A 24722-nucleotide genomic window follows, 5' to 3' on the forward strand; every position below is an offset into this window, starting at 1 on the left:
AACCGGAGGCGATAAAAACACGTGTCTACTGCAGTCATTTGACCTGGGTGTGAATGCACATACATTCATACACATTCTCATTGAACTAAAAAGCCAGATGTTAGCGGGCGTTAGTGGGTTTTTTTATGCAGTGGGAATGAGGCTTAGGTGTCATGCCATCCACCATCTCCTCCACCTCTCAATGACAAAGTCAGCTCGTATATTAAGTCACTAGAGGAACAATAAATTTCGTTAATTTCACATTTCAGTGGTTTGCAGAAATGTATTATGCCAACATTTTCTTGAAAAATCATATTCATCTTCAGCCCCTGCATTAGGGCTAAATAAACAGAAGCAGATATAAAGAAGCTCATGAACTTCTCCACACCTATGTCCCTGATCCTTCTCTCCTCTCTGAAATACATCACCTTATTTTCCCGAAAGCTCCTTTCAAGCTGGAGCCTCCCGAGAGACCTTTTTTACCCCCCGTGTGCACATGTTCTCACATGCGTGAAGTCTTTTTCATGTCTTGGAGACACATTTTTCTGTTACATTTCCTCGAATTAAGAGGCCCACCAGGGACAAAAGATAGAGAGAGAAAATGTGGTGGGATAACAAACATCCTCTCTTTCACTTCCCTGCGGCTAAAGACTTCCTGATTGTGTCAGTCACTCAGCTCTGAACAAGACTGCGCAAAAGCTCAATAAGAGACTTCGGTATTAGTCCCATTTCATGCAGGTGTGGACACGCACACACTTTCACTACTCTCTGTTTTCTTTTGTACCACATATGAGGAATCCATCTAATAATTTGGGTGTTCTGGGATGAAGCGTGTTCTCACTGCTGAAGTGCGTTAATGGAAGAACTGTCATCATCTATAGGAGTATTTGGTGTTTCTTTTTTTGAATAAGGGAGTGTGAGTGTTTATTGAGCCCCGGAGGCATGCAAGCAAATCTGACCTTGTCTCGGCAGATATATAAAGAGTGTGTTGTCAGTGCGAGTTCACATGGAAACCAGCTCCATCTTCATCTGTAAATCAAAATCTGCTGCATTCAATAGAGCAGCTGTTTGCTTTCTGTGTACAATTAGAATAAGAGATCTGCATCTTCTAATAAACCGCTTGACTGAAGCCATATTGCCAAAATGTGGAGGCAGAAAGCAACTTTTTAGTTAAAGTTCAAGGTATGCTCTGCAGGATTTTCCCAATAAACAATGTATTTACAAGTTATGGACTCCTACAGAAGTAATTCCTCTGAATCATCACCTATAAACCCACTTTAAGTGTGTAGCAGTCAGGGATTAAGAAAAGGTAGCGACCAGGTGTCAGACTGTAAGCAGCAGAAATCAAAGACAAAAAAGCAAATATAACGAGGTGAAATCTCGTTAGAGAGTAAATCTGGGCTTGACTTTTACTTTCACTTTCCCTGGCAAGCAATTTTACAAACACTTACCAACAGTCCTGCTTAGTATACATTATAAATTATTAATGTACATTACTCCAAAAGAGCAGTGAGATTGCAACTCAGTGAAATTTCTCCCGGTTAGAACTCCTTTACTGTTCAGGAGGTGTTTTCGGGAAGTCGAAATACCCGCAAGTCTCTTCCTCTCCAAAACAAACCAACCAGGTGATTTAAACCGATAAAAACACAGAATAAAGCAGTTTTACATTACAAATCAGTGTTTTTCCAGTCAGCTTTTTGCAGACAAGCAGTTAGCCCAGCACCTGCTAATGTGTGCTCACCAACTTCCTTTGATAACTTAACATGCCGACATTCAGGACGTTTTCACCGGGAGATTAATTATCCGCAGAGCTCTCTTTCTCTCTGAAACAAACAGACCTGTTGATTTTAGCTGCTAAACAGACTGAATAAAGCAATTTCACATTAAAAATCAGTGTTTACTTAATGCTGCTTGGCTTATTGCAGACAGGCTGCTAACAATGGTGGCCTGTGTGACAACACAAGTGGCCCTATCTATTTTGGCCGTTGCCATCTTGATTTTGCAGCCTGAAGTGAACATGCCACATCTTTATAGACGAGAACCGGCTGCCTATGTAGATAGAAACGTCTCATTCTAAGGTACCAAAAACGCAACAATTCTTATTTTCAGGTGATTTTACGCTAAAGAAAACATCATTAGTATTATATTCCATTTCTGTTGATATATCCCCCTAATTCTGACACACTGGACCTGTAAGGGAGGTTGTGGCTCAGGAGGTGTAGCAGGTCGTCTACTTATCGAAAGATTGACTGTTTAATCCGCGGCTCCTCCAGTCTGCATATCTTGGGAAAGATACTGAACTCAAACGTGTGATTGTGTATGGATGTTTTAGTGAGTAGCATTTGGCACCTTTCACAGTTTGTGAATGTGGCTCTGAAGTATAAAAGCGCTGTAAGTGGTCAGAAGAATAGAAAGGTGCTATACAAGTTCATATTTATCCTTCAATCTTTTATTTGTATTTCTTGTGTCTGTTTTTTTTTTTTTTTTTACTTTCCTGTCATGTTTCCTTCAACCTTTATTCTACCCTTATCATTTTCTTTTCTTTCTTTATGGTCCTCTTTTCATGTATTCGTCCTCATTTCTAACCTCCCTCAACTTATATGAAAGCAAAAAACATCCATGAAGATTCAAGGTTTTCTTCACAAACAGTACTTAACTTCAGATACTTTTACTCAACTAACACTTTGAAACCGGGCCTTTTCCTCTGTGGCACTCATTTGACATTTCAGCTATTCCAGCTCTGTTTAAAAGATTTGTAAAACATCTTTTTTTCCCACCCAGGACGCCACTGTCTGTGTGACACATAAAGAAACCCGATCAGACCTACAAGCTGGCAAACAGGCGCCTTTGTTGCACCCTTGAAACCGAACTTACACTGGTGTTGAAAGCGCTGTAGAAAAGGGGGGCAGCACAACAGAATGTAGAACTTGTGTATGAGCTCCTTTTTATTTCTTATAAAGCTTCTGGTGTCAACTCCTGCTTTTACAACTGTGTTAGGAAAAATCAGGAGCTCGAAGGAAAGTTTGAGAGAATAAAAGGGGAGCAGAAAGAGGCCAAGAGCGAAGAGCGAAGGGTTGAAAGAGCGAGAATGGTGTGTGTTTGTGTAACGGAGAGCGAGAGGTGATTACTTTGTGTTAATCTAGTATCAGCTTTCCACCACTTGGAGGCCTCCCAGTGTATTACTCATTATCTGCAGACAAGTCTGTTAAATACAGATTAAAAAGAGGCGAGAAAAGGGACGCAGTATTCCTGAACTTTCTCATGAAACAATCTGTGCTCCCATGGGTTATCTCGGCTCTTCTTCGTCATGTTTTTTTTTGTTTCTTCACGTGTTTTTCTCTTGCTCTCATCCAGCTGTGCTCCATATTTCAGCCAATTGAGCTATCCTTGTAATTCAGAAGGAGACTTTAGAGTTTTATCTGTCAGGATGTTTCTTTTTTCACTGAGTCATCATTTTTGTATTTTTTATTTTGATGACCTTGCTGATTCGAGCAGCACAAGGCCACATATTTCCTCATGATTACTTTCTGCTTTCAAATGGAGAATCAATAGATCCATACGGGTAAACACATGAGTCCTGGTACAGTAAGTGCATGTCGGGTGAGTGCTCCATTTAAAAGGTAGCGCCTCACTGATCGCAAATCCAATAAGGGCTGTGTGGCCACATGCTACCATTGCATTTCAAAAAGCTGTTTACAACATTTAGAAGTTTGCCCCTAAAATTATTTTTCAAATCTTAAAATGTGATCAAACTTTGACCACATCAAAAAAAAAAAAAAAAAAAAAAAAAATCAGAGCATACTACAGTTAGGGATCATTATTGTGTTCATAGCTGCAACTAATGACTGTTTCCATTATTGGTTCATCAGTCATTTTGGTCTATAAAATCTAAAAGAATATTAAAAATGGCCATAATCATTACTGAGATAGAGCAAGCACACATCTTCAAATGATTTGTTTTGTCAAACTAACAGTCCAAAACCTAAAGATAATTACTTAAACACCTCACAATATGAAGAAATGTAGCAAATCTTCACATTTTTAATAGCTAGAAAATAAAAAAAAATGTTTTGTTTTTGCTTGAAAAATGAAAATCAGTTCTCAAAATAGTCAATGTCTTGTATTGCAAGACTGGATATTGTAAGAAAACATTCTACACATTTTGTAGCTAGATAGATGTGTTCATTAAATGATTTATCAATGTTTTTTTTACATTAATCTAATTTCTAGTAGCTGATGCCAGAGAACAGAAACAGGAGTTAAGAAGATCTCCCCCAGAAATATATCCACCTGCTATCACGTGACCGAAGCGAGGGAGTGGACCTTGTGGTCGAGTTGGGTGATAAAATATGCTTTCAGTCCGATACCAAATACCAGAGCCTTTGCTACAGCTGAGCGTAGAAGGAACTGCCCAAGCAGTCACCAGAATAAAGTCACACTGCACATTTTTTAAGCTGATCTGCTGTTATTTAAAGTGTTAGTCAACATTTCAACACTTTCTCTTCTTTGCCAATAATTAGCACCAAATGTGATTGTTTTCCCTGAAAACTCCTTGAACTCCAAATGATTTCAGAAATCACAGATCAGCAGAAAAAAAGCTTTTATCAAATAATTGCTTCTTTGCAATATATCTGCAGTTGAAGGAGGTGACATTACAGTTAACAATGAGCGTATTTGCAAACTTTCATTGCTCTTAGAATTTCTCAAAAAAAAAAAAAAAGCACTAAAATGCATTCTTAGCCATTACTGTGAGAAAGAGACATTCAAAGCACTGGCACTTACTGCACTTTTAAAGTAAAAGTTTTGGATAGTCTGGATGCCAACAGCCTTTTTTATGGTAAAGTATGTTTCTGTGCTGGAGTTTAAAATAAAAGCAGATGTGAATGTTAACAAGAAGATGAGCAGTGCTCAGCAGCAGCCAAATTCCTCAGAGAGAAATAACCCGCTCTCAGTTAATGAGTTTTGGTTTTAGAGCCTAAAGACATGTTGAGCTGTCAATAAATCACAAAGACAGAGTTGAATATGCAAACTGTCTGGACAGTAAGTGCACTTTTAGAATAATCACACCGTTTCCATAAATGTCTCTTTGCTTTTTTTTGCACCACTAAAAGGGGAAATATATAGCTTCAGTAACAGAAATGCAGCAAGATTTCTGCTCATTGCATAAATGTTTGCATAACAAAACATACATTTCTCCCACAGAGAGATGTGCTCCGCTTAAGTGGAGTGTCGATCCATTAGGGCATACTACTTCAATTTTTCAAAGTGTTGCATCAAACCTTTAACCCTTTGAAACCTGGGCAAATTGATTTGATTTCTTTCAGAAACACGGAAAGAAGGCAATGAGCAACTGAAGAGGAAATGACCAAAAAATGAGCAAGAAATTATAAAAAAGTACAAGAACATTACCTCAAAAACTATCAAACAAAAAACAAAACCACCAAACACACAATAACTGAGAAAGTAAAAAAACAAAAGACCCCAAAAAAGGAAATGACCTTAAAAACTACTAATAACTACAATAATTATCTAAAAATAATTTTAAATATATACTATGACCAGTTTCAATGTAATTCTCTAGAAATGTTTCCCGATAGGTCTAAAGAAATAATATAAATCTTCTATTTTTTTGAAATTTGTAGAACATTTTCTACCAAGTTGCTCACTGCCTTTTTCCCTGTGTTTCTGAAAGAAATCAAACCAATTTGCTCAGAGTTCAAAGGCTGAGAAAGGCGTCTGAGGGCAGCACAAGAAACATGATGTTGATCAAGGTTTCAGAGGGTCAAAAGAACCATTTCAAGGGTGAAGTGAGAGCATTTTATTGGAATAAAAGGCAGATTCACGAACTTTACCAAGTTAGGCAGAGGAATCTCAGACCTTGTTACCTCTACGATAAAAGCTGCTTATTGTTCTTTTGAGTCGGCTTTCAATAGAGACGTGTCCAATATGAATATTTCAGAGATAAGTAGAGATCAGAAACAGAGATGTGGACTCCTGAACATATGAAAACAATCACTCATATTGCTGGTATCCATCAGAAAGACCTCAGCGAGGGTCAAACAGCACATTACGTGATGATACGGATGAGACTTACCGCGTTGAATCCTGGGAACAGGCTCACCGCCGAGGCCGTATCCAATGGAAACGGGAGAAACTGCTTCATGCCCAGAGAGGTCTGGACAGCAGGCAGGGTGGGACGCACCAGGGTGGGCATGAGGCCATTTTGACATGTGTTACCTGCGGGAGGGAGAGCAAAGGCAACATGTTGAACTGCAGTCAGCAACAGAGACAGAAGCTTGAGCCAAAACCTTTCCGTTTACATCCAAGTGAACCCTGAGTGTGTTTGTTTAGTCTGTACAACAGTGTGTCTATGCTGTGTGCAACATCTTATCTGTTAGTCATCTGTAACACCTGCACCAACGTCGCCACCAAAGCAGGCCCTCACAGTAGTTCCAGTGCCTAAAGTGCGAGTTGATTTGATTTAAACTGATGCCAGGACCAGTGCAAACAATGTTTCTAATTTTCTACAGTGGATTGTACCTCATCTGATTGAGTGGAAATCCCCCAAATCTCCAAGTTGGATGGATTCAGTGCTTCAGCCCTGAAAAAAACTTGAATCTCAAACCTTTTTGGGGGATTTCCATAATTTAAAAGTAATATATTTCATCACTTTATTACAAAGTTTTTAATATTTTATCACAAACTCTTCTTTAGTTATCCCAAATTCAGGGGATTTTAAGCTTTTACACACAACATATGCTGTTTGTGACAGAATAATCTCAACTCAAGGTCAGTTTCCAAACTGTTTCTGAGCTTTCATCAGCTGCACAGCTGCAGAGAGTTTGTTGAAAGCTCCAGAATTACCAGGACTTTGACATGAAACAAGATTTTAGCACAATGAACATTTATGCTCAAGTAAAAAAAATAGACTTTTATTCTTTCATGGCATTCTTTGTTTTTTAAATTCATTACTATATTGTCATTATTTAATGACATACATCTTCCTGATTTATTACAAACACTCATGACTTCATTTTATGTCTCAAATTTGGGGGATTTCCACACCGTCACACCCAATTTCTAATGTTAGTGACAAAATAATCTAACCTCAAGGCCCCTTTACAAGCTGTTTCTGAGCTTTGAAAGGGTCCAGAGCTGCAAAGAGTTTGTTTAAAGCTCCAGCATAACTTGAACCTTAAATTGAAATTAGATAGTATCATGGTGATTCCTATGCTAAAAAAAGTCTTTTATTGCAGTTTTTGTATAATTTCATTACCAATTCATTGCCATTATTCCACTACATTTTCCAGTTCAGTTACAACTTCTCATAACTTAATTTTCCATCCAAAATTCTGAGGAGTCCCAGACTTTCATGCACAATTTATAATGTTTGTGTCAAAATAATCTCAACTCAAGGTCCCTTTACCAGCTTTTTTCTGAGCTTTCAAAAGTTTCAGAGTTACAGAGAGTTTATTGAAAGGTTCCGAATTTCTAGAACCAGGTTGAAATTAGACAATAGCACAAGTGATTTATATACACAAATACTTATTGACTTAATTTTCAACTCAAGTTCCCTCTGCAAGCTTTTTCTGAGCTTTCAAAAACTCCAGTGTTTCAGAGTTTGTTAGTCAGGGGGCCTTGACTTGAAATGAAATTCTTGCACAATTGACTTCTATGCTCAACTTAAAAAATAAATTTTTATTCTTTCTATGCAATTTTTACACCATTTCATTATTTGTCATTATTTAATTACATTCATTTTCTTGTTTTCGAACAAACTCTCATTATTGAATTTCCTGTCTCCAGTTTTGAGGGATTTCCACACTTTCACACTGAATATCAGTTGTAAGATAACATCTCAAGGTCCACTCGTAAGTTTATTTCAGAGCTTTTGATGATGAAGGCCGTGAGAAATCGATGCCGAGGTCAGGAACAAAACTCAAGTGTTTGGTAAAAAACCTTGAATGTCTTACATTTCAGAGTTTCATTCTTTCAATACAACATTTTAAATACCTTATTCAACTTTCATGAAAGTTCCTTTTGTTGTCTACAGTGTGGGGGATTTTCATTATCAATGCATCATTGAGCAGATATCTTAAGACACCGCTAATGGCAGGGTCCAAATCGAATCATTGTTTTGCAAGTCCCAAGTAGGTCTCAAGTCTTTGCACCCAAGTCCCAAGTCTTGAATGCTGAGTCTTTAAGCCCTAAAGAAGTCGTAATGCTCTCGTCACCAATTGTGATGCTGTCAAATTTACAAAAATCATGGATGCATTTTTGTAGTCTGTTAAAAAGTAAGTACGTACGTCACTGCCAACATTAATAATAGCCTCAGCTTATTGCCATTTGTGTAACCCCAAATGTCGTTCGAATTTGGAAGTTGAAGCATTTCTGTCTGTAATTTTAGAACTGCATGTTTTGTATACTAATATTTTTTGTTGACCACCAAGTACTTTTTGTATGCTGACAAAATTGTATTTGGTATGATTTTTTTCCAACCAGCAGCAGTGTTGTAATATTATTTCTTCATGGTTCTCTCCTGCAAGTGGACCTGGGGAATAAAATGTCAACTTGCTGTGAATAAATAACATTGATGCCAGTTGATTCAGGGAATGAAGGGAAACAAACTGATCATAGCACACTTTTAAAATAAAATACTTTTTTATTTATTGGCTTTGACTAAGGAATCATGCAGGCTATTTTCAAGTCAAAATATCAAAGTCCAAGTAAAGTTCTAAGTCATTGATGATAAAATCTTTTCTTTTTTTCATTTGGGTCTAAAAGGTTTTTGTTTGTTTTTTTTATTAAGACAAACAACTTACACAACATATAAACAACATATAGCACAATTAACATAAATATCTGTGGATAATGTGATCATGACTACGGCCTTAATAAAAACTGAACAGTCTTTCTTTTGCGTTTTAAAAAAAATCTGCATTGATATGATAACATTGTGAGAACTATCCTCATGTACATGGATCCACAAAAACAACCAGAAACACTGTAGTATGCACACCAGGCCAGTCCTTAGGGTTGTAACTTTGCAATGAAACGCCATAGAAAAACATCATGCGCATAGGCAAAGTGTGGTCGTGCAACACTGTTCTCACAGGATCTGTGCTTTGCCAGTTTACATGGTGACAGAAGGAGTGGCTTTTTCAAGGCCAAACTGCAACCAAATTTAACACTTCATGCAAGAACTGTTGCCAGGTAAACAACTCCTAAAGCGCCCTCTGTCCACCAAACCAGACTTACCATTGACATATTATCTTATTCCCCCAAAAAGTACCATAAAATATACAATACACACACACACACACACACAAATTATGTAAAATAAAATACACAAACACATGCTGACGTACACACACATATAGTCCTTTTTTTTTATTTTATAGTAGTCTAAAGTCATCAAATTTGTGACTCAAATCCACACCTCTGGTACATCTACTCTCTATGTATTAGTACACATTAATCTGGTTTATTTACTGTATTTGCTAATACATTTTGATTGCAGAACTTTGTAATTGTAATGGAGGATTTCACATTCTGGTTTTCCACTTGTACTAGATAATTGTATCAACACTTCAACCACCACCACTGTTTAGTGAATGGTCTCTATTACTGTAAATTGGCTCAAAGATCGTGTCTGTGATAAATTGGCCGCGGGCTTGTGAATATTCTGATTTCAGTTTCCTCATGTAATCACGATCAGACCCAAACGATGCACTGAGAACAAGTCGTACAAGCAGATGACCACTGAGTGATGCTGCAATGATGTTTATCTCTCCCAAACAGATGTTCTCATTCTGAAATTGTCCCCGCAAATAGCTGATGTGGAATGACTGCAGCAGTCACAGTGTGTCTTATGAGATGAGTCAATGGAGAGAGAGGCCCGGCCCTCACATCTCTAGGAAAAACAAAAGTAAATACTTCTCTTTTATTGTCATGTGAGAGCGCCACGCCAGCAGAGCGCTTTATAAACCACCAATTGGAAACAGCACAGGGCCGATTTCAACACGAGGGGATCCAAAAAAAAGGCAGAGAAAACCGTCACAGCCCTCCAAAACATTAGGAATTAAAGAAGCCATTTCACAAAGCTGTAATGAGAACCAGAGGGACGATTTTTTTATATCGCTGCACATTTAACAACAGTGGAACTCTGGGCCAGCATGGCTCTAAAGCGCTGGCAGATACAGTATCAAACCGCCGTCTTGAGACAAATAAAAACAAGGTTTGCCACGTTTTGGTCCCCAGGCAGTGGTGAGGGGTAAATAAAAAGCAAAAGTCATAAAGGCGAAAGGAGAAAAGGGAAAAACCACAGACTGTCTCCCCTTCTCTCACTCTGTCTTCTCCCTCCAGTCGCCGGAGCGCTGCCATCTGTTGGAAAAAGAAGACATGCCGTCTCTCATGTGGAGGCACGTCTTAGTCCCAACTTTAGCAAAGCATGTCCTTCTGTAAAGATCATTCGACCGTGCCATCGCTCGACATGCCGGGGCTGACGTCAGCCCGCAGGCACGCCTCACCTCGTGCCCGGCCAAATCCACCACACACAGCTCCGATAGTCAAAATAGGCCATTCAAACACACCGCGGCTGATGTTTGGGATTAGTCCACAGCTAGAGCTGAAGAGTGACAAACTGAAATGTGAATTTTTTTGATAGTGTTGTGTTTGGTTTACTGAGTGATAGGAGATGAAATACAACATGTCACTGCAGCTGAAGTCTGAGTTTTCTCCTCTGTAACATCACATCAGAAGCAATTAATTTCATAATAAGGTCTCAAGTTTGTCTGTTGACTCTGTCACTGGTGGGACAAGCATTCAAATCCTTTACTTCAGCCAAAACACTCATACAATAATGTAAAAACACTGCAATACAAGTCGTGCATTCAAAAGGTACTTGGTATTTGTGCAGAATTGGCCATTTCCCATTATGTAACTCTATTATGCCACAATTATTTTTTAATGTTGCAGCTGGGCAAAGAGCTAATTTAAACTACTCTTCATAATGTGGGCAGTTTAATCTAAAACAATGCATCACATTTTATATGCTGATAATATGCAAGAGTCTGCAGCAACGCCTGGAGCAGATACCTTAAGGAACAGATGATCTTAACCCTTTCAAAACAGAAGTAAAATGACTCTTCAGGTGTCTTTAATACGTATTTTAAATCTTTAAACCCAAAGCATACTGGTGCAATTTCTTTCGGAAACATGGGCTAAAAAGGCAAAGAGCAACTTGGTAATATGTTTCACAAATTTAAAGAAGTAAGTACATTTAGAAAATTATTTTTAAAAAGGCTCAGAAACAATGTCTACAGGGGAAAAAAGAAAAAATAGGGAAAAAATGTATTGTAATAACATAATTAAAATTAGGTTACAATTATTTAAAATAAATTTTAAGCACTTTTTCAAGGTCATTACTGGTTCTTTGTTTTTTACTGATGTTACATTTTTATACTAATTTTCAGGTAATTTTCTTGTGCTTTTTCATAATTTCTCACTAATTTTTGGTCATTTCTTCTTTCATCGCTCATTGCCTTCTTCCCATATTTTTTTGAAAGAAATCAAGCCAATATTCTTATGTTTTTTTAAGGGTTAAACAATCTAGCTTTGTAAAAAGGCTTCCAATAGCTCGCATTTTACACTATATGCATGCAAACATAACCCAAAGTGCATTTTTATGCTTCAAGTCTATTTTCTTCCTTTTCAACTGCATTTATTGAGTGTGGCCCCGAACGCTGCCAAAACGCAGGGGACCTATACGCTCAAGACTGAACCTGAGGCAAAATCCACATTTTAATTTTTAAAGGGTTTTAAAATGAAAATGATCTCCATACACATGAGCGTTTTAGCACCGTGACCACGCACACAAACTTGGCATGTGTGCCAGGATGGAAACAGGAAGCAGATTGTCTAAATCTGGGGTTGGTTGCTCAGTTCAGAAAATTCTACAGAGACGGTGAAAAAGAAAAACCAGAGAACTCTTTACTTAGACTGATAACAAGGTTAACCTGTTACTGAAAGCAACGTGAGGTGATCAAGGCAGAGGAGAACAGATGAGGAGTTGTTGCAAAGCAAATATGGTCAAAATTTAAAGCAGTACTTAAAGTATTATCCATCACCAGAAGAGGCCATGGCAACAGGAGAGAAGTATCACCACAAGAAGACTAAAATCACAAAAGATAGGCTACGTAGACCTAGCTATTAGGGGTGTAAATCACTGGCTTCATTTCATTTTATCTTTCATTTCATTTGCAGATATCACAAAATCTGCAAGGATACGACTTTTTTTTTTATATTATGTGCTCATTTAGCAGAGGAGGGTGGTACTCCTTGTATATTTTTACTTTTGCTTTGGCAAATGATTAACACTGGTTCACTCAGAAAATCCTCCCTGGAAAAATGTTTTCATTTTGACTCAAACCATGAGCTTTTCCCTAAAACTTCTCCCAACATCTCCCAACATCCTCAAAACATGGATTAACAACATCTTATAGCAGAAGTATGAAACTCAGCTTAATAATAACTGCCAAGCATCACAGACAAAACACCTGTCTCTTGCAAGTCACCTTTCCTCCACATGCTAACGTAAATAGCATAAGCCTATGGCAGTTTACATTAAATTAGCTTAGCGGCTAGCGGACTTTTCATCTACTTATAACTTAACCAATTTTCATTTATTATTTATAATTTCTCTTACTCACCGCTGACTCAAGTCTCTGCATCTCCTGACAGAACAGCACGGACGAAGTTCAGCCTGCATGCTCGGTTTTTTCAGCCAAACATTGTTGAAACAGGGCAGCTAATGTAACGTTAGCAAGAAGTTAGCTTAGCAAGACATTAGCTTAGCAAGACGTTAGCTTAGCAAGACGTTAGTTCAGCAAGAAGAAGTGAGGTGCCGGCATTTGCGTCGTGTGTCCTGAGTACAGCTTTAGTGTTCATGTGTCATGTGCTCTGTTTGTTAAGCCCAAGTTTCTCCGAAAACCGCATATTTCCACAGTGAGTATTTATCCTTGAGTAAACGGCGTTTTCTCTTTGCTGCTTCGCATCATCTACCTGACGCTGTGTGACAGTGACACAGATTTTCAAAATAAAAGCGCATCTAAAAGAGGCTGATATGGATCAGTGTTTTCACTTTAAAATGATGAAAGGGGATCTTTGCTCATTTAATCAATACATCAGTGCAGATCCGTGGATCGTTATTAGCTATAATGTTTTGCCTTGATATGTTGTGACTGATTTAACCCAACTGTTAAGCAAACACATTTTAAAACTAAAATGTTCTCCCTTTAAGATGTTCCAAAATGTCAGAATATGAATAAATGTAGCAAAAATTATGTGTTTTAAAATGGAAATATATTAGTGTGGATGCAGCTTGGATGTATTATGTGTAGACACAACAGGGGCCACTGAAGCTTTTACATGCTAACATTTGATAATGAGCAATAAACACAAAGTACATCTGAGGCTGATGCAATTTGTTTTGAAGATATTTGGTCATAAACCAAAGTGCCAAACAAAATAAAAAATTTTGGTCTGATGATGGCGCCAGATTAAAAGTTAAGGCATCACTCAAAAATTCATGCCAAGGGGGGCATTAATATGTGCAAGAAACTTTATTACAACTTGGACATATTTCAGTCTGGACCAAAGAAGTGGACAGACCAAAAGATATTTTCATACCTAGACCCAAAGAAAAAAGATCAGAGGAGAACCTCTTAAAAACTTTTTTGAACATCATCACTTTCTGTGCACATAAGACACAAATGGCAGACCAGCAGTGCCAGAATACAAATTTATTGCCACGTGGTTTAAATACAAGTAATTTGCTTTGGTGTTTTGGTGCATAAAATAAACATAGTAAGAGAAAATTTAATAAAAGCAAGGACTGCAAAAATCAAGAAACTTAAATATAGAGCAGATGAAAAATATAGTTAAAATATTTTTAAAAATACTATTTGAATTTATGCAATATGTGTGAATAAAAATGAAAGAGCAGTTAGGGAAATTTGCAAAACTGTCTACCACAGAGTCATGACTCCAGTCTCGCTAAAAATCCAAATTTGTAAAGGTAACTAAATATATATATATATATATATATATATATATATATATATATATATATATATATATATATAGTTGCATAAAGAAGTAAAAGTGGAATTGAATAGTCTTATCATAAGTGTACCTGCTTCTCCCACTGGACACATTATCTACTGTTTACTGGATTTAACCTCCTCTAACCTCACATACCTTACTAAACCTCAAAACATTTGGGGTAAAGTAAGTCAAATATTCCTTTTGTCTCCTGTTGTGTAAGGTAACGTAACAATCACTCTGCAGCTGACATGTCCTAACATACAGGCACATTCCAGCGTGCAGCAGGGGATACTGTTTCAGCTCTCTGAAGCCTGATCATCTGTCACCAGCCAGCAAAAGTGCAAAATAGAAAGCAGAGCAGGAAAATGAGCTCTGGCTGCTGATCTGGACTTTCACCCCAACCTTCGAGTGCCACGCTGATTTCAAGATGCACCAGCACCAAGACTGAAAAAGCCTTTTACAGCAGAGTCTGGCAGAGGAGTGCAGATGGCATACGCAATTATCACTTTGTTAGAAGTGTCAATATTTGACTTGAGTTTGGCAAAAAAATGGTAATATTTGAGTTCTGTGGACAGCTACTAAATTTTGACTGGAGCGGCAGAGTGCAGGGCCCAGGTGGGCTGCGTCGCTCCAGCAGACGCTATCGTCTACTTTGCATGGAGAGTCACACAGGAGAGTTGCTCCACTCTGCAAGGTCAGCAGGTGACAGTCATTAAAATAACTAGTAGGAGAATGTCATAGCAGCCTGAGAGTGAAGCAGAATAAAACAGCAGAAACTTGGAATTAACACTTTTGTCTCCAGCCTGGTTTCATTTTCTGTTTTTCTGTCAGGGACATTTATTAAGGTGATCAAAACTAAACTGATCGAAACAAGTTAAAAGCCAAACAAACAAGGTACAAATAACAAGCTTTTGATCGTAATAATTCTGGAAAAATTTGTTAGAAAACAAAACAAAAGGAAAAAAACAAGGTTTCTTTGTTTAGCTTTTAGTGCCGTCACTTCATTGAAGGCATTTGACTGTAATACATCAGGAAAAATCAGTAAAATTACAGTGTTTCTCTGCAAAGTTTTCAATAGAAACTAATGGTTATTTATTGTGTTTACACTTTATTTGAATTACAATAGTTTGCTTTGATTTCACAGTTTTGTTTGGCACCAATTGCTGCCAGTCATTTGACTGTTTTACAGTTTATCTAAGATGTTTTATTGTAATAAATCAGGACAAATCTGTAAAATAATAGTGTTTCTGAAAATTTTTGTAAATGCTTTGTTATTTTTTAACTTTACTTGAATTCTGATATTTAATTTTACAGATTTGTAAAAATCTGCAGCCAGTCATGTTACCGTTTTTCACTTTATGGAAGGTGTTTTATCATAACAATTTAGAAAAAAAAGTTAAGTAATGATGCTTCTTTGTTAAACTTTCAGTTCCATCACTTTATTGAAAGTGTTTCTAATTCAGTATAAAATCTGTAAAATGACAGTGCTTTTTTTTGTTTTGCACTTTATTTGAATTACAATATTTTGCTTCAATTCTTTAGTATTTGTAGGCAGTTGTTGCCACCAGCCATTTGACTGTCTATTATTAAAAGTGATTGATTTTGATCATTCAGGAAAAAATCACTAAAATAACTTTCAGTGTCAACACTATATTGAAGGTGTTAGCAATAATTTAGGAAAAATCAGTATAATACTTGAAGTTTTCATATAAGCTTTTGCAGAGAAACACAAATTTATTGTTTGGGAATTTTTTGTATATTTTACCTTAATTTTACAGTTTTTGTTTGGCAGCCACTGCTGTCAGTCATTTGACACCTTTTAAAAATTTCTATTTTATTTTTAAGTTTTGTTATATTAAATCAGTGATGCACCCTGTGCACAGTGTCCCTCAGCACTGGCTTTGTTTACACAGTGAATGAAGTCTTGCAGCCGAGTGGAGACTTCTCACACTGAGCTTCTCATGCAGCCACTAACAGCAAATATGTGGTGGTTAAATGTGAGATTTGAGGTTGAAAAATGTTTGTTTATGCAAAATTTTGCCACAGATTTGTATTTTAGGCCACACAGAAAGCTACAAACTGGTTACTTTCTGTCTGCAGCTCTCAAATAACCAACCAGAAAACAGCAAACAAACACCACATGTTTAAACGAAGTATAAATCATGAAATGTGGTGTGATCATGGCCTGATTTACCTGCAGGTTTCAGCATATCCCTTTTCACTCTGCATTTCGCAGAGTATTCTTTTGCTAGAATACTAAATTTGTTGCATGATAATTATTTTGCACATTAATTAATTTCAGAATATGCAACATTGAATCTTTAAGCCCTGAGCAATTAGTGAGATGTCTTTCAAAAACACTGTGTAAAGGGCAACAAACAACTGATTTTTCACAAACTGCAAGGAATTAGTAGATTTAGAAAATTACTCAGAAAAGGCTAGGGGAAACATTTAGGTAAAAAGAAAAAAGCTAGGGAAATGGGGGGAAGAAAAGCTGGCGGAAAACTTTATTTACATATTACATATTTAAAATTATGTTACAAAATTACTTTTTAAGTGTTTTTTTTTTTCAAAGGTCATCATTTTGTGTTTCATTAAATATTCTTTTCTTTTAGAAAAAAAATCAAATAATTGTCATGGATTTTTTTTGTTTGTTTGTTTGTTTTTTTATTTTACTTTCTTGCAAATCTTTTGGTCATTTCTTTTTTGGTTGTTTATAGCCTTCTCCCAGTGTTTTTGACAGAAATCCAGCCAACTTGTTCTGGTTTCAAAGAGTTAGGCACACTTCTCAAATAATGCAAGTCTTGAAGATAGATTTTTCTCTCACAGCTCATCTGTATGATTTCCAGATGCAACATGCAGCTGGCTTCAGCAAAAAGCCGTAAAAACCTACACTATGCCACCTGCCTGCACCTAATGTCAAAGTTAACAATATGCTTGTGAACATTTAGCAGCTAAAGAGCCAGATATTTAGTAGAGAGTGAATTGCACTTTCTTTCTTCATACTATAAAAAACATGTCTCGAAAATGAATATAAATGGATGTCTGCTGGATCTGTAAACAGTTTGCTAACATATCAAATATTTAAATTAAGCGTGTGTTTTCCAGTGTCTTTCAGAATGGCCAAACAAAACAAATGAATGCAACACTGAAGCCCTCTTCCTGTCAGTTAATATTACGCTTTAGGGGTAAATATTCTTAAACAAAATTTAATTAAATTACCACAAAGCAGCTGACACACAAACAGAACCTGAGGCCTTTGGAGATGCTTTTCTTTTTGCCTGCTTTGTCCAGAAGTGTAATGAAGTGCGATGAGATCTGACTTCTGGAAATATTTGAAACAGATCAGAATTGATGAAAGTTTTCTACCCACTGGCCTTTGTTTATCCATTCTCTTTGAGGCTGCGTTTAATGATGCAGCACATACAGTGCGAGACATTAGGAGCAGCTCATTGGACGGGATGCGTACGGCTGCTACTGTATGACGGCGTGCTTCAGACTCTGGCTGTCCTCTGCATCGCCCTTTCCTGAAAGATTCACTTATCTTGGCTGAAGCGTTTTTACTCCTGCGGCAGTATGTCGAGAGAGGGAGAGAGTAAAAATGATGTCTGGAGGACGCCGACTGGCATTAATAATTAATCATCTTGTGCTGCTCTCCTCCACCGTCCGCCTCCTGTTCGCGGTCCTGAACCTGGCTGCTACTCCTGATAAGATCTGTCCAGAGACACTGAGAGTCCACGCAGCCTCAAAATAATCCCTCAACCTCCCTTTTCCCTCAGCAAACATGAATCCAATTATTAGATAAAGCTGAATTTCACTGGAAGTCATTCGTATGCTGATGACGCTCAAGATGTGATTAACACCTTTGTGTTTTCATGGAGTGTGCTGATTGTATTCTGCGGCCCTTAACACGCTCCGAGATCAGTACTTCCCTTCAAGCGGGGTGGATAAAATCATTTCACCCCTATTAAAGTGAACAAAGTGAGCACAAAGGCTAGATTTAAAGCATTTCTTTTTTCTTAAAGCTACACTGTCACTGATTTTCCAATTAACCTTTACAGAATAAGCTCTGTGTTCTTATGACATTCCATAAATCTCACCAGCGTGTGGCACACAACATTTGGCTGCGAGCTACGCAACACAACACCCCCCTCCAGATCTGCACACTGTAGCTCTTTGCTGCTGTCATAAGTGTAGCCCCGCTAATAAACACAGCTGTCTCTGAATGGGATCCAACAATCACTTCCCAATGTGCTCTGTAATCTGAGGTTAACCAAAAAGACATTTACGTGCTGCTAAACGCCGACCGCAAAGCCAGACGCACCGGGGAGATCTCCTCCGGCCCTTTCGACTCAACAACACTAATAGTGTGTGTGATTGCAGCACACGCTCAAGACCTATTAGCCTGCTGGGTTTTTTTACTGCCTGCTTTTGATGCATGTGGACAGATTTTAATGCGAGATGTGTCACGTGTATCCGGTTTGATGTTTCCAAGAGGTCAAGAGCGTCATGATATTAATCACTTTCACAGAAAACAGTTTAATCACAGAAATGCTGAACAAACAGCATTATTAATCTTTTAAGAGATACCATCTCTTTCACTGTGTGCACTCAGGATTCATAAATGTTAAAGCGACGGACATCCTGTACGCAAGCAGTGACCTTTACTCCTCTTGTTGTTTTGCTTTAGAGCCAGAGATAAGATGGTACTTTGTCTGACAAAAGAGACAAAACACCAACATATCTGTTCTTTGGTCGAAGGTCGGCCATGACTTTGGGGTTAAAAGGGGCCAAATTTCCATCCATCCAAACAACCCTTTTGCATCACCTCTTTGCTTTCCAGCAGCTGCACACCTGACCGACATGAGGATCTCAAAGAGCTGAAACTGTCTCTGCACCTGACAGCTTATTCATTTATAAGCTCCCAGCCGCCCCCCCTCCTCCTCTGTGTATGGCATAACAAGAGAAAATCCTTCTCGCTCTTACAAGCCACGGTCTGTAACTTCAGATCGCTTTAATCCGCCGGATAAAAAAAAAAAGGAGTCTTTCATTTAACAAATCACCCCCTCAGAACTCCGGATCCCTGTGTAATTATTCCTCCTATGTGACTGTAAGCCAGCCGTGAGAAGAGCACTTGACGAGGAGCCACTCGCGCATTAAGTCTCTCTAAGCCTTCTCCAGTCTCCTCCATAAAAACTAATGGAAGGGGGGGCCTTCCTTCGATTTCTCCAAATATCCTACGCGGAATATCAAGTGGCTCTCGCCGCCCGATCATTCGGATTCCTGTGGATGGTCAGCTGGTCAAACAATGATATCTGAAGCTTGTATCCTCAGCAGCTAAACCACCTGGGATTTAGGTCCAATAAACCAGAACATGAGAAAAAAGAGGTTACCTGGTGTGCAGGTTCATTCAACAGTTTTAGGAGCCCTCAGTGTGCAACTTCACGCTGTCTTTCTTTATATTTTCTGCTTTAACAGCAACCGGCTCTCCTATCCATCTTTTTTTAGTTTCCAGAACAAGTAACAGGCAGCCTGGAACCCATTTACATTTAGGAAAAGGGGGGGAGTGTGCACTTATACTCATGCATTTGACTGTGATAAAGCACATGCACAAAAAAAGCCTGGTCCCCTATAAGTGTGTAACTTCACACTCTTTCTTTCCTTTAATGGAAACCAGCACTTCTCCTGTGCACATAGAAGTAAGAACACATGTAAATGAAGGATTCTGCACATGATGTAAACACATATAAATCCAAACTCACCAAAAAACATGCTGCTCTCCATAGCTCCTCAGGCTCGGGGGTCTGCTGTATTTCCTCTCTGGTGCCCTGCCAGTGTGTGTGTGTCCATGGACAGCAGCCTGGGCATGTCTCATACACTCCTCAGGGGTGTGTGTGTCTGTGCATGTGTGTTCAATCCAACTGCAGCGTCAATGGCCAGTCTGCATGCTGCACTCTGCACGCCGCTGCTGTCTGTGGACCTCCGAATCTGCCTCTCTCTCTTTCTCTCTCTCCTCATACTGGTCCTCCCTTGCCTGTCTCGTCCCCTCCCCTCCCCTTTAGCTCCCCCTCCTCCTCTGTCTCCCTCCTTCTCCTCCTCCTCCTCCTCCTCTCTGGCCCCTCCGCACACTGGATCCCTTCGCTTCTTTCTTTTCTCTCTCCGAGGTGTCTATCTACATTTTCCAGCAACAGCCTCTCCTCCACATATGCCTCTCGCTCTCTTTCTCTCTAGGTGTCTCATCTTTGTTTTATGTGTCAACCAAGCCTCTCTCTCTCACTTTCACTCCTTGCTTTCCCCCCGCTGTCTCTCCTTTATTTGATCTTATTCCCCTTTCCCTGCTTCCATCTCCAGCTCGCTCCTTTTTCTTTTTTCTTTATTCCGACTGTTCCCCCCGCTCTCCCCTGGTTCTTTCTTTTCCTTATCTCTCGTTCTCCCTCTCGCTGTGTTTCCAACTCAGTAAATATCTTTGCAGTGTGTTCTTCTCGCTCTCTCTCGCTGCCTTTCCTCACTTACCCTTTTTGTCTCTTATCGTTTTCTCGCTTTCACTCAGCACGTTTACATGCACACAAAAAAATAAAAAATACAGGTCACTGGGAGAAATCAGGTTATGTTGGAAATTGGAAAGGAATCATCACCCGACTGCAGTTCTGCTCAGGTCTACAGAGCATTTGAGCGTCTTTCAGGTCATTGTTTAGCTGTCCCGGCATAAATTTACTGATTTGGTTCACTCTCAAACTCATTTTTAGTCACAACAGGCAGCTAACAACTATCTCCTGAACATAGTGGAGCATTGGCAGCAAAAGAGCCAGGTCTTTCCCACAGGAGGTGGTGGAGACCAAAAACAGAGCAAAAAAGGAGAGTGCATTTAGTAGTCAAAAGACAACTTTCTGGGAGTCAGTTGTAAAATCAGGAAGGTTCAAAACATCAACATCCTATAGAATCTGCTACTAAGTCTTTCAGATTTCAAAACATTTAATGACACCAGCTCCTTGGGTTTCAGGTCATTCTGCAACAAATTCCAGGCTGAGGGTGCAGAATACCCAAAAGTCTTTTCCTAATTTCTGTCCGAGCGTTTGGGACCAAGAGCATAAAGAGGTCCTGAGAATGCAATGAATACTCCCCAGTACTTTTCTGCAAAATAAAAACACATAGGTACGGTGGGAACAGACCAGGATTTGTCTTATATATAAAGGTGTACCAATATAAGAGCCTACGGGTCACCAGAGCAGGCCATCCTACCTGAGAGTATGGTGAGTCCGAGCTTTGCAATGTGCAATGAACCTCGAGGACACGTGGTAAACTTTTTCAACCATATGAATATTCAGCCTGTTCTCATTCCAAACTCATAACATATCACTGCTTTGCTATCACTTTTGGTGTAAGACAGCGATGTCAAAAGGCACCTTTTGCATACACATGAAATCCTGCAGGATAAGGTCAGGTTGAAATGCTGTCGGTAACGACGTAATTAAAGGAGTGTGAGGGTGCCCATAGCGCAGGTGGGAGGGGAGGTGGATTGGTCAAACAAACCTGGACTTTGATGCAGGAGTCTAGTGTTTGCATCCCGTTTGACTGTGATGTTTTGTCTGACCCTTACTAGGTGCCTCTTTTGCCTAAACCTAACCATCCGTGACTTTCCATCAGTGGCAGTATGTGCATTTGTTGACATCTTGACATTGGTTGCCATGTGCTGTTGTTGTCTTAACATAACCACATGCAGTATCATCCCACCATGTGCATTTAACGACATCACAGTAGCAGCATCCCAGAACGTAATGACACACACAGAGCGATACCAAATCTATAATATTTAGATGCAGATGCCCTGATGAGCAGTGAGACTCCATACCTCGAGCTGAAAAGTTGAAAATCCTTTTACCTTTATGCACGCCAAAAAAACACCAGAAAAATGCATCGTGCAGCAGCAAGAAAGGGGCGCCAGACAGACGCGCTGTAATCCAAAACAATGTTTTTGCTGGCGACGCTTTTCTAGTGAAGCATCTCAGTGTGATTGGCCCCTTATGGTGGAGAAAAAACACCAAGCTTTTGTGAAGGAGGGAAAATAATTTGTATTTGGACAAACAGAAGTTCCATTGATGTAAATAAAAAAAGCTTAAAATAAAATGTGGTGCAGGATTTCTGTGCTGGTACTGTACAGTGTCAATTCTGCCACCGGAGGCCGATTTTTTCCCTAGCTGTTATTAGGACTAAATGATTAAGCAAATTCAAATCGACATCGCAATATAATGAAATGCAATTGTCAGATTACAAAATCTGCTTTAAAAACATATATGCCACATTATATAACCAACCAGTGGGCGTGAAACACCAGGCCCCGTGTCATGTGCACACGTGCTCTTCACTCCACATACATGCGAATGAGAGTAGATGAATGAAACAACTTGTAAAATGCCATGCATAAGCTTTGATGCTCACAGAACTATTGTTTTAAAAAATGGCCAAGGGCAGGTCTAAGTGCAATCTGCATGTTTACATATTACATTTGGTATGAGAGGAGCACAATGTGTGGTTGAGCAAGAGAGAGGGCGTGATGGTGGATGCGCTGAGAGCCATCTTGGCTGTTTCTTGGCTTCCAAACTGCTGTTAAAGTTAACAACATGCTTATGAGGCTTTGAGTTATCCAGAGCCACAGTGTGCACTTAAATTTGTGTGATTTTACAATACTGTATCTCACTATAGATCAGTAAGATTTCTATTTATTTTTCATATATCGAAACAAGATGACTATATCACATGTTTACAAGTGAAGTTGCATGTTCTGATATTCTACTGGAGGGTTTACAACTCAATAGCTAAATAAAGATGTGTTATTCATGTCAGTTCACTCGTAAATTCATCTCATGTCATCACAACAGCGAAGCACAGCGTGCATGACAGAGCAGCTTATATGTTGACTGTATCGAATGTTGTGTTGGTCACACTTGGTTTACTGTTTCTGCTTAGTGAGTAACACGGCTAAGGAAGAAACTAAAGGAATATAAAGAACCATAAGGAAAAAAAACTGTACTCTAAAACGTAATCACAATATTGGTCTAAAATTTAAATTAGATTATTTTCCCATATCGTTCAGCTCCAGTTGTAATATGTCTTGTGCACTGGACGTTCTGCTGCTTGGAAACTGAGGAAAAAACTCTGGCGCCATATTTGATTTGACATGATTTATATTGACATTAATGGACGAGAGCTTTTTCTTTTCTTTTTTTTTTTTGTTGTTACTGCTGTATTTTTATTTGCAGTTTGCATTTTTCTCCTGTTCCCCAACCTTATTTTGGAACCAGGGTAACTTTATTTTAAGAATTTTGGTATTAGAAAAATGTTGTTTTATGATGTCTAAATTCATTGTGTGTGTGTGTGTGTGTGTGTGTGTGTGTGTGAACATTTGTTCAAATGGTGAAGACAGACTCTGAAGAGAGAGAGAGCACACAGTTTGTGTAAAAAGTGTCAAACCTGATTTATTTATACGGACAGGAAGCTTTTTTGTGTTAATTCAAATCTGAGACAGACTTTAAATTAAATTATTTTGAAACGTAGTTACATCGCGACACATCTTTCCTGTCTGCTGTCACGTGGATATTTTCTCTGTTGGAAGTCTTTTTTCCAGAAAAATACAGCAGCGTAATCAGATTTCTCTAATCGTCTACCCCAATTATGGAAACAAGGTTTCTTGTTTACATCACATTAAAGTAATCTGATTACTGCAAAAAAAGCTGTTAGTAACACAGTTACTTAAGTGCTTGTAAGTGCACTGATTGATTCTCCTTTTTGTCTTTTCCTCCCTCATCTTTTACACCTCCCTCTCACCCTTTGTTGATGACACTCACTCTTTTGTTTCCTCTCCGATGCTCACACACACACTCTTTCACAGACTGTCTTTTTGTTGCATTTCTCTCCCTTCTGTCTTGTTTTGCTCTCACTTAGAGTTTCTCTCTCTCTGTGTCTCTTTCTTTGTGTTTTTTTCCTCTCCTCTCTGGCTGGTTGTAATCAGACTCAACAGGAGCTGATATCAGGCTGCTGCTGCTCTGCTTCTGCAGCTATGAGACACTGCTGCTGCTGCTCCCCTCTATCTGTGCGCTTCACACACACACACGCGCACACACATATGGGATTTTTGAGCACACAGGCAGAAAACATGCCCAAACTGTGCCTCTACTACACATTCACAGATACAGATGCACACACGGAGACAAGCTCGGCAAGAGATAAAGTCTGCTCTATAGCACACACACACACACACACACACACACACACACACACACACACAAACACACACACCCATACACATATATGCACTCCTACAAAAAACAGAAACAAACATCCCGTTCTTACTCCCAAAGAGGCACCTTTCGTGGTGGTATGACACAAACCGAGTACGTCATTTTTACACACAGTGCGCAACAACTCAACAGGTCAAATACCGCCAATTTTTGATTGATTTTGGCATCAGTGTAGAGAGACACTTTTGCAATATGTTCTGGGTGCATCAGTTAGAGGCAGCAGGCAACAACCCAGCTCTTTAAATACCGCCGCTTTGTTAGTGAGGTTGGGCACCCACACATAGGGGCATTTTCTGCAGCGATATTATAAGCACCGGATGCGGCGGTTTTAGAGGCAGCGAG

General features: G+C 38.9%; 1 protein-coding gene and 1 pseudogene across 3 annotated transcripts in view; both read right to left on the bottom strand.

The window, feature by feature from the left end:
- LOC121946269 (tetraspanin-8 pseudogene) overlaps positions 1-6102 on the bottom strand; it is a 48946-nt pseudogene extending 42844 nt beyond the window's left edge. The window contains exon 1 of the transcript XR_015777985.1: positions 6074-6102. The product of XR_015777985.1 is annotated as a tetraspanin-8 pseudogene (transcript). The remainder of the gene's footprint in view (positions 1-6073) is intronic.
- znf385d (zinc finger protein 385D) overlaps positions 1-20126 on the bottom strand; it is a 107784-nt gene extending 87658 nt beyond the window's left edge. Inside the window, exons 1-2 of one of the 2 annotated variants that reach the window (XM_042490768.2) lie at positions 19848-20126; positions 6074-6216 (exon numbers count right to left, since the gene is read on the bottom strand). In XM_042490768.2, coding sequence (XP_042346702.1) covers positions 6074-6216; positions 19848-19869 — 165 coding nt within the window. In that variant the 5' untranslated portion in view covers positions 19870-20126. Of the gene's footprint in view, positions 1-6073; positions 6217-12689; positions 13042-19847 lie in introns of those variants that run through there. The other variant, XM_042490769.2, reaches the window with a different exon arrangement.
- Between the last annotated feature and the right edge of the window lie 4596 nt (positions 20127-24722).

This window comes from Plectropomus leopardus, chromosome 11 (genome assembly GCF_026936395.1).
Source record: "Plectropomus leopardus strain MGB_pleo_1.0 chromosome 11, ASM2693639v1, whole genome shotgun sequence".
In the NCBI taxonomy this organism is placed as follows: Eukaryota; Metazoa; Chordata; class Actinopteri; order Perciformes; family Serranidae; genus Plectropomus; species Plectropomus leopardus.